Genomic DNA, 10,845 nt, shown 5'->3' with positions numbered 1-10,845 from the left:
GAGGGCCGTGGAACGAAAAATGGTAGGGGAACATTAAGAGACAGGAAGCGTGCAGAGTGGGTCAGAGAAATAACTTAAGTTACTGACATTCTAGTGGAAATTAAGAAGAAGAAATGGCATGGGCAAGACATGTAGTGCGAAGAGAGGATAACCGCTGGTCGCTTAGGGTAACAAACTGGATTCCAAGGGAAGGAAAGCGTAGCAGGGGGCGGCAGAACGTTAGGTGGGCGGATGAAGTTAAGAAGTTCGCAGGGGTCAAGTGGATGCGGCTAGCACAGAACCGGGTTAATTGGAGAAATATGAGAGAGGCCTTCGCCCTGCACTGGGTATATACATGATGATGATGATGATGATTTTCGTGCTAATTCGATGCTGCCGGTATCAAGAAGAACATTGCTTTCAACCGCTCCTGGCAGAGACTGCTTTTGATTCAATACTAGTGTCGCCGTTGGAAACCGTTTGCAACTTCGCGTCAAATTCTGGTGCCACGAAAATATTTCCTAAAGCAACGAAAACAAGTTCACATCAAATCACCGTGTGCGGTCGTTCACCTATAGACACAGCAGGGCCAACGATGAACATACAATGCACAGTGGCACGGCAGGCGCACTAACGTTTCGTCACTAGGGCATGAAAAGGCAGGTGCCGCAAAATGACTGCCAGGCTTTGTGTTAATGCTCTATGCACAGTCAAGGAAAGGCTCTCAAAATACCTTTTACCAGTCTTTTATTTTCGTTATTTTGTCGCCGATAAATTCATGCTAGCTTCGACTGTACATCCAAGCCGTCTGCTCAAACAAAGTTCGGAATTCTCACTCCCGCCCCGATATCAGCGGAAGCAAAACGCTGTACTCGCACAAGTTTTATTCACCATTTTCGCACCCTCCTTCCACATAATTCATGAGTCCGTCACATATCACAAGCCAGACATTTCATGGATAGGTATACGTTCCTCCGTCTTTGTTGGGTGCTATTTCGACTGAAACCTTTTCTACTTCGACATAAACAGCCTGCCAGCTGATTTTACGGTGGTCACGGCAATATTCTTCGCCTTCCACGTTTTTTTTTTTGTTTTGGCACAGTAAGAGAGTATAAGCCTCCTTTACTTCTATATCTATCGGGTGAAGTTGTGTATTCATGACATTTTCGTACTTGCGACTCAAGCAAGGACTGCACAGTCAGTTTCCTGAAAGCCGGCGGGCAGTGACGGCCCTCCGTGAGGGGACTTCTAAATGGCCGCACATCGCTAACCTAAACTTCTAATGGCAGGCCACGTAGTTCATCTGCCATAAAAAGAGAAGCCACGTGAATCATGTCACGTGGTTTCTCTTTTTCATAGTTTTCGTTGAAGTGCAGGTGTTCGCTTATCAGTGTATTTAAGCCGTTTAACACGCTGGCAAGGCCGTGAGCAGCATTCTAACTCGGTTATACGTCATTAACAGGGTACTAAAGTAGACCTCACCGCTTTTGAAGAGGTTGGCAGTGATGGAAGTCTGGTCTCCACGATCAGGTTCAGTTCAGTTCAGTCGTTCAGTCGTGTCCGACTCTTCGTGATCCTATGGACCATGTCACGCCACGCTTTCCGGTCTCTCACTATCTTCCTAACATCACATAACTTAACCTGCAGTGCCTCGAGTATGCCATCTAACCATCGCGTTCGCTGCCGACCCCTTCTCCGGCGACCCTCAACCTTTCCCAACATCAAATCTTTCTCCAGCGACTCCTCTCTTCTCATCAGATGACCAAAGTAGCTGAGCTTTAACTTTAGAATTTGACCCTCCAATGAGCAGTCAGGGTTTATGGTCGACAATATCGACTGATTTGGTCTTCTGGCAGTCCAAGGAACTCTCAAGAGTCTTCGCCAGCACCACAATTCAAACGCGTCAATTCTTCGGCGGTCAGCCTTTTTCACAGTCCAACTCTCACATCCATACATCACCACCAGGTGCTGCATATGAAATGGGCTGAGCGAGTATAGTTTGGAGGACAGCGGAGTCCACATGAATACATAGGCTTCGGTGACATTTCTTCTCTAGGTGAGGTGTAGATTCCCATCGGTGCGTCGGTGAAAAAGTCGGCGATTTTTTCTGCACCCTCAGCGAAAACTCCGGTGACGGTTGCCCTCAGCTGTATTCCAGTGGGTCCCATATGTTTGTGACTGGCTGCTCTACTCGTATTATCCTGGCTGTTCGACTTGATCGATGGACGACGATTTTGAAAAGTTTAAAAAGCTTGTACATTCTCCAAAACCGTGTGTACCTGTTTCTCGTACCATGTTTGTCGTCAGCCCGTGCCACAATGCTTCTTTTTCGCTTAGCACACCTACAGTGTAGGAACTCCAACAGCAAGGCACTGCAGCGCAAGCAGCTTAGCAGGCGGGAGAGAGCAGGCAGTATGTTATGAGCTTTTTTTCTTGCTAGAAAAATGTGAATACAAGATCTGGGAGTGTTTCAATGCTGAATTAAACGCATTCATAGGTTGTCTTTACCTTTTCTAGTCCGCCCGTTTATCCTTCCAGATGGCGATGAACTCGTTTTCTAACTCAGAAAAACATATTCTGGGATTTGTAAAAATATTAAAAATTACATTCGATTTCTCTTTTCAGGGATGCGCCTGTATATAAGCAAAGGGAAGCAATTCGGCTGTGAAGAAGAACGGATTAATTTGAATAACATTTATCGAAACGAGCATTCTACAGATGTCATGAAAGACTGTTGGTTCAAAATGAACAAATTTGGTTGGCCTAGTGGGTACGCAGGGACCAGACAGCGTTCAACACTTAATCGATCATCTATAACAAAAACACATCATGCCACGATTGCACAATATTCTTGCGAGGTGATCAACAAGAGACCTATTGAAAATGCGGCTTTTGCCAGTTTGGGACGCGCAGTGTGTTTATTTATGATGCATTCTTTCTTGTTTTAGAGCACTCGTTCATAACCCTCCTTGCACCTATTCTTGTCCGTGCTTGCACTGCTTGGGATGGTCGATTTTGTTTTGTTGGTTTGTGATGACATCCCAGTTTAAATTAAAAAAAAAAGTGGCATAGTTAGGGCATTTAACGCGAAGAGAGGATAAAAGATGGTCCCTAAAGGTCGTAGGAGGGCGGCAGAGTTTGAGAAGTTCACGGAGGTTAATTGGAAAGATATGAGAGAGGCCCATGCCCCACAGTGGGTACAAGCCGGCTGATTACTATGATGTTTGTAAGTACACCTCTGTTATTGCTACAGCGTTCTCATTGAATCATCCAGACCTACCTCACCTGAAACATGGGCAACTATTGGATAAAAAAAGAAATAAAGAGCAAATGACAGCATCAAGACGCCAATAAAAGGCGCGAATCGTATGTTGTACATGCTACGCCACTACTTATTATTACCAGGTTTAAGTAAGGCTAAAATTCCGCATTTGACGCGGAGGTTCCCAGATGACGTCACAAGTATGATTCAAGCACTGTTACTATATATAAAACCTATATAGTAACTCTAGATTAAACCTATGGTCTCCGCGATCAAGAGCTACGTTGCACCGGAGCTGATCGCTGTTAAACCTCCGTCATTCGAGGCGGCGGCTGCCAGACGGCGCCACATGTACTTGTGAAACTGGAGTTCACTAGGCCCGTAACCACAGAGTGTGCAACCGCGCTTTCGCGCGTCTTTATAATTTCAGCCAAAATTGCATGCATTTTCATTTCCTTTTAAGTAAATGCCTAAACCTACTTCAAGCAACCGATATAACAGCAGTCTAGAGGCCCATGTAACTGTCTGCTACGGATAACTGATTTTTTAGTCTTTGCGGCTGAGTAGTTGGTAACTGCTGAAGAATATGCATTTATTTTAATGAATATTTACGTTTAGGAATTCAGCACATTTTTTTCGCACCTGAGAATTCAAACCGATGAAGTCGGAACTTTGGAGGGCTTCACTTACTCATCGGAAAAATAAAAGAGGACGTAGCATACCGCAAAATTTCACGCATGGTGTGGCTCTCGTATTTCTCTTTTAAAAACGGCCGATGCTTTTATGCCTGAATTAGATTTTTTTGGTCTTTACTAAATGATGAAAGCTTCATTTTTTTGGGCCAGCCTTTTGGTCGTTGTAATACAGTATTCTATCAATAAGGTCCACCGAATTTTAGCCTCACTCGGAACTTAATTAACTTTGTTATTTAGCCTTAATTTTTCCGACAATAATACTTTCAGCAACTCGCGCTCTTTGCCGGCTGTACTGCAAGCGTTGTGAATGCCAACGCACTGTTGTTCTCGCAAGTGACCTAAAGTTGCTTGTGATACGCGGAAAGGTCGGTCATAGTACTAGAGGGGTCGAATTTAAAGCTCCTCAGCACGTAAGTTTGCCCTTCGCGAGAAACTGTAGCTGAGGCTTGCAACATTGGCACTGCTATGTCGCAACAAATTCATTGCAATGCGGAAGGGCATTTCTGGTTTGCCGAGAGCGCGATGCTGCCTTACCCGTCGTGTACTGAGCGACGACGCGAATACCTAATGAAGGCCAAGAAATTAGTTAACTGGCACAGACTTGCCTTTATCGTTAGTCAGAGTGGAATCTTTTGTTTGCCACGCCTTACCACAGCCTCTGGGGTCTTGAATCTTCACTCCAGATGGGGCACTGTTGCGTCACTCTATTTCATACTTAGACTCTTTCTGTGTGAGAAATAACGCCGACAGCACCGACGAAACAAGCCCCGATAGCGTGGTTTCCCAGGGTTTATTTGCTACCCTGCGCGCTATCTCAGTACTGGCCTTTGGGAACGTACAAACCTGACTTCCTTTCCTCTTTTTGTTAATCTGCCTGATAAAGTGTAGAAGTTCAGGCTAGCTGGCTCAAGAAAAAGTAGAAAAGGAAAACCGCTCATTGTTTTCTTAGGAGGGCGAAGAAACAGGAATCCACGTTTCAGTTGGTAGCCTTGCATTAAAGTATCACAATGAATTTATCTCCATCTTGTTCACCTTCCCTCCGCCAGAGCTGAATAGTGGGATTCGCCTGGTTAACCTCCCTTTTTTCCGCTTTCTTTCTCTCTCTCTCAGTAATCACTCGTACGGCAATCTCACAACCCTTCACTGCACAATCGCTCGTCCCGGCAGGGGCCCTTAAAGTGTCACTGGTGAATGCTGCATATCGGATGAAACCCATAGGTGAAACGGATGCTATACACCAACCTGCACCTCATCTACCCAGCCGTGTTACCGAATACCTGCCCTTATAGGGGTTGATTAGCTCATCCTCTACAAGGTCTTTTGTGCTTGCCTCACGCTTACTGGCAGCAATCCAGCTGTCTCTAAACCAGCATTGGATTTCTGGGAGGCACTCCTCTCAGTAGCATCGCTGGTGCATGCTACACTGCCCACACAGAAACATTATTTCCGCAATATAGGATTCATCGTGTGCATACCATGTTTGAGTATCGTCTACTTCACTGCCTTAAATTGTCACCTCATTGCTTAACTGACTTCTTGAAGAATATATCTGGACTTAAGCCTTATACGAGAAACCCTTTTACACTAGAAGTAAACAAATATGGGACGTTCCTCGAACGAGGACGTTATACGGTAACCAGAGCCTTCGTTTTACTTTACCATGCATATTAAATCACTATAGTATACACAACCCAAACATCTTTACCGCCTCAATTAAGGACTTTAAGCTATATTTTATCAATTCCGCACTGTCTCTCTGTACCTTTCGTTCCTTGCCGTAAACATTATTACAAGAATAGCAACTTCATTTTCATTACGTTTTGCCATGTTTCGGGCATACTGTTACATTATTGTGGGCCGTTAATTCACTGCGCTGGTTTTTACTTGCTGTTTTATTTGTATATATGTGCTCTTTCTGGGCTTCATAATTTTCATGTTATATATGTATATCTTCGCCTTAATGTCACACGTCTTGTTGCTCTGCCATTACTGGGCCTCGGGCATCTCTCAAGCTATCGTTGTAGCTTTTCGCCCGAGGCCTATTTCCTGTATATTACTGAAAATAATTTTTTTTTTGAAATTTTTTCAAATTCAAATTTGTTTTCTCTTGCCTGCCAGGCTTTGAGATCTGATATTGACCTACGAGTGAACATTTTACTGCGCATGCGTGTAAATAGGGCGATATTTGTGAGGATATATAAGATAACAGTTAAAAGCGACTAGTTACGCTAGCGTTGCTTTGCCAACGGAATAATTTAGCATTGCATGTTTAAACGCGTAAGGTATTGATTCGAACTCTATCTCTGCTGATAGACGTTTTTACTATTTTTTAAACGCAGCTTTTGGGTCAACATCGCTGCGGAAGCCCGTTACCAGTAAGCAGTTTGTTGTTTCTTTTTTCTCAATCAAAAATGATCTTGATATGTGGTTAACCTTTTAGTCTGTATGTTTAAATGTATTGGAAGCCGAAACACGAAAACGCGAAGTCTGTGATGTGTATTACTGGACATGTGCAGTACAGAAAGTAACACGAGGTATTGTTGAGTCTTCAGACCATTTGTTTCTTTCCCACTGTTTAATACTGCATGTAACTCTGAGAAAAGGCTCGGCGCAGTTTATTTGGCTTTTTTGTGAGGATACGAAGAACGTTAAGAGAAATCTGCCTATGCAGAGGCAGGAGTGTCCATTTGAGTATGGGCTGCAGAAGGGTGTTGCTTGAGTTAACAAAATGTCAATGACGATAACCTTGTGTTGAAAGAGGATGCCGAGGGTTAAAAGTAACGATGCTACATTGCAATAGTTATTAGGCACACTGAGGCAGTAATGATCGCACGTCCAACAGCAACTTGGACATACCACGAAGCATATACATTGTTTTAAGTTTTCGTTATCTTCGATCCTAAATGTTTAAACATATTTTCATCGTTTATTGCGCTTGCCTTCGTAACTTTTATCAAGCAAGAGAGAAGTTGGCTAAGGCAAATAAGGAGGCTGGTTGGTTTCTAAAGCTAAATTTAGAGCATATGTATTACACCAGACAGTCGAGCGATTTTAGAAAACGTCGGTCTTCACGTGGCTGCATAAACTTTGCGGTGTATTCCATATTGCATGCAAGTTGCTCTGGGGAACATATCTGTTTCAGTTAGCACAATTTCGCCTAGTCCTAACTTGTATGCGCTTTATTGAGCTCTTTAATGGCGAAATCGGACGGCGGACCAACCAACTGAGGAGGTCAGAAATAAATGTCTCCTTGAACCTTTAGCTGACTGGTTTCACAAGCTTTAGAGCGTATGTGCTTGATTAGACAATCGAGAAACTGCAGAAACGCCCATCCCTGTCTGGCTGCATTTATTCTCTGTGATGTATTCTCTGCTGCATGCTGGTTGCTTTGATGAACATATTCGATTTAGCTAGGAAAGTTTGTCCTTGTCCTGATTTCAATGTGTAGACTTTATCGCGCTTTTGAGGGCGAAGTGCGAGGGCTAATGAAGCCAGTGAGAAGCTGGGAGAATAAATGCTTTCTTGAACATTTAGATATTTTTACAAAGGTTACAGCAAAAAATCATTTTATGCACTGCATTCTGGTAAGGATCTGACAGGAAAACACTGTAATCCGACACACTTACCTCCATTTAATTTCTCTTCTATTGCCTTCAAGCCATGTAAAGTTCTGTTGATCAGGGCTCCCTGTCTGTTTACATTCGTGTTTGTTTTAAAATTTTTCACTGAGTTTAAATGAAAGAGCAGGTATATTTTAAAGTTCTCTATCTGTTTGGTGCATAAAACATGCAGGCCAGCTTTTTGGGCATGTTTTTCGAATTTTCTTGTAGAGGTTTGTTGCATGAAAAAACAAACTATAATATCAGACGAAAGTGATTTAGGTAACATTGAAACTTGAATAAGAGAACATGATGCGCTGAGGACCTTGACGGAACGAGCTGTTACCGCTGACGTTCTAATACGCAGCACACTCCACAGTGTGTGTGAGAATTTTCTTTTATTTTCGCAAGTGCAGCCAATCCTGCGTACAGACACTCTTAGCGTGCACGCTATTACCGTGGGTATTGCAGCTGAATTCGCAACAATTAAATTTGTACACCTAGTTCTACCCGAGGTAACCGACTCCACCGTAGCCAGCTCCACCGGCGCCCCCAAAGGACGACTGTCCGAAGCCTCCCTTGTGTCCAGCAGCTCCACTTGCGAAGCCAGCCGACCCTTGCTTTTGTCCGGAGCCGAAGCTCTTGCTGTCGCTAGCAGAGAATCCAGAGTTGTGGCTATAGCCCTGGTTGTTATTGTAGGCGTTCACGTTCCTGGTGGTAGCCCCACCGGCGAAGCCCGCTGATCCCTGGTTGTGGCCCGCAGCGCCACCCTGGTATCCTCCCTGGTAACCACCGGCCTGAGATCCGTAGCCAGACCGGTAGCCGCCACCATATCCAAGACCACCATAACCGAGACCACCATAACCGAGACGACCGTATCCAAGACCTCCATAGCGGAGCCCGCCAAGTCCAAGGCCTCCATATCCGATGCCGCCAGTTCCAATGAGTCCAGTGCCGACGACACCGGGACCAGCAAGACCTGCTCCACCGTAGCCGGCGCCGCCAACCAACCCGACTCCACCCCCAAGCCCAGCACCTCCGAGACCAGCGGCTCCAAGGCCAGCGCCTCCTAGACCAGCGCCTCCAAGGCCGGTGCCAACAAGACCGGGTCCTATGCCGGCGCCATAGCCGCCGGCTCCGAGACCACCCCCGAGGATACCACCACGCCCCTCAACTTTGTCCGTCTTGTCCTTCTTATCAGCCTGTTCAGCGGAGATGCTGCAAGCCACTAGGGCGCAGACAGCGGTAGCGAGAATGAACTGCGTGTGGAAAAACAAAACAAAAAAACACATTCTTATATGACACGAAGTCTTCTGTCCGAGATTCCAGTATTTCGCTTCGATTCACACATATCTGCAGAAGAGCTTCCAGATGAGAAAGATGACGCTCATGTGAACGAAACCTTGTCGCATCTTTCTGATTGTTCATCTTTCACTTAGAAACGAAATAATAGAAAAAGGAGCACGCGTATTTTTACTCCACAAAACAATGCAAATATGTCCTTAGTGGCTTTGTTTTTACATCCTTTTAAACGAGGTTATTGATTTTATACGCACTCTTCAATTCATAACCTGAACGGAAATATTGATAGGCTTCTTTAAAATATTTGTAATTTAATCAGTTTGTTAGTCAATCAAAGAAGGGGAGGCTTTGCAGGACTGAGAGCGTACTACGATGAGGCTCTGGGGACACTTCAGGGAAGTAAACTTTTTAAAGCTATACCTACATTGATTTCTGTCCAATTGGCGTTTGTTTGAAAGCAATGATTTTTTTTTTCCAAAATGCAGTTGCCCCTTGAAATCTAGAAAGTTGTCTTTCGATAATTTGAATCTCCCAATGGCACGTGAAATAGCTATGTTTCGAAGCCGTGTCGTAAATATGGGGCAAAATTAAAATCAGCAGGTTAGGTTTGGTCTGGTTTGGTTTGTGGGGTTTAACGTCCCAAAGCGACTCAGGCTATGAGAGACGCCGTAGTGGAGGACTCCGGAGATTTCGACCACCTGGGGATCTTTAACGTGCGCTGACATCGCACAGCACATGGACGCCATGCTTTTCATCTCTAGGCTTGCTCCTTACGAAGACATTAGCAAAGTACTTTAACACTCACCTTCATTGTGGCGCGTGTGTTGTGAAGCTCCTTGGAACCGACTGACCCTCGTAAAACAGAGGATCGCTTTTTATACCAACCTGAAGCGAATGTTGCGTCTTTACTTTGCAAGTGAACAACTCCAAACTTGTTGCACATCGGAATAAGTGACACACATAAACAAAGTTGGGCGAGCCCATAGTGTCGTTATTTACCCGTCGCTCGATGGCAGGGAAAGAGTGAAATCAAGACGGAGAGGTTTCTTTCTTAGTTACGTATTCCCCCCCGCCCCCCCCCCCCCCCCCCTCCGAAGGGCTCGCTCGGAGCGGAGTTCTCTGAACTTTATGCCATTTCCCGCCACCGACTGCGACCGGCTCTCCGGTTCTCCCCGTCGTTTCCTTTCAGTGTTCTGTGAGCGCCGATTAAACGAATTCAAGAATGCATCAGGAGTCCGCGAATGATGGCAGGTATCGCGAATTCGTGGAAGTGCGAAATCTTTCACACAGCGGGGGGTACAATACCTCCGCGAGGATTCACTCTCGATAAGCACGCTGTCAGGAGTGATTTACTGAGTGTGACCTTTTTGAGACGCCGTCTGGATATTAATTTCTCGTAAGCCCACCAGTAACACATGATCTAAACGAGTCTCCTCGACCAAGCCGATTCGGTCAACGCTCCTAATCGGAGTCTGAGTTGACCAACGTCTACGAAGGCAACCGCAGCATATTTTATTCCGGAGGTAGACCCATATGGAGTCACACTTTGAAATGCATTGAATAGCTTAACGAAGCAGCAAAGTGGAGCGCCTCTTCGAATGCGCGATAGCATTGAACTCTTTTAAATTAGATGGTTTAAAATAGTTTTTTCTTCGAAATACGCATTTACTGCCTAAAATAAGTTGTTAAAACAAAACCTGTTTTAAATTGTTTTAAATCTGCCATCCTTTTATCTTACGGCATGCCTAATTCCCCTTTCTTTTCAACCATGTTCAACTGCTGTCTTGGAATATAATCCTAAAGCGCGACTGGCGCTAGTTTTTGTTTTAATGTTTTGAAATAAAATCTGTATTATCTAAAACGCACGCCAAAATATTTCTAACTACTCCAATAATGGATACGGAATTCATGAATACTTAAACGGCTAAAAACACGTGCTTTTTTTGTGCTTCGAGTGTTAGAAAACCTACATATATGTATGAAAATTGGAGTCAAACGGCCAAGGCAC

At 44.6% G+C, this 10,845-nt stretch overlaps 1 protein-coding gene across 1 annotated transcript; it reads right to left on the bottom strand.

Annotated features, from left to right (window-relative positions):
- Positions 1 to 7,931: 7,931 nt before the first annotated feature.
- LOC146173612 (uncharacterized) lies at positions 7,932 to 9,826 on the bottom strand. Its single transcript, XM_084584749.1, has 2 exons — positions 9,643 to 9,826; positions 7,932 to 8,794 (listed from the first exon to the last, which is right to left on the bottom strand). Exons 1-2 carry the CDS (start codon positions 9,778 to 9,780, stop codon positions 8,042 to 8,044), a joined length of 891 nt encoding a protein of 296 aa, XP_084440875.1. The 5' UTR covers positions 9,781 to 9,826; the 3' UTR covers positions 7,932 to 8,041.
- Between the last annotated feature and the right edge of the window lie 1,019 nt (positions 9,827 to 10,845).

The sequence above is a fragment of the Amblyomma maculatum genome, chromosome 11 (genome assembly GCF_055883805.1).
Source record: "Amblyomma maculatum isolate TAMU_Amacu chromosome 11, ASM5588380v1, whole genome shotgun sequence".
Lineage (NCBI taxonomy): Eukaryota > Metazoa > Arthropoda > Arachnida > Ixodida > Ixodidae > Amblyomma > Amblyomma maculatum.
The sequence above is the reverse complement of the archived record's forward strand: the minus strand, read 5'-3'. Positions and strand labels throughout refer to the sequence as shown.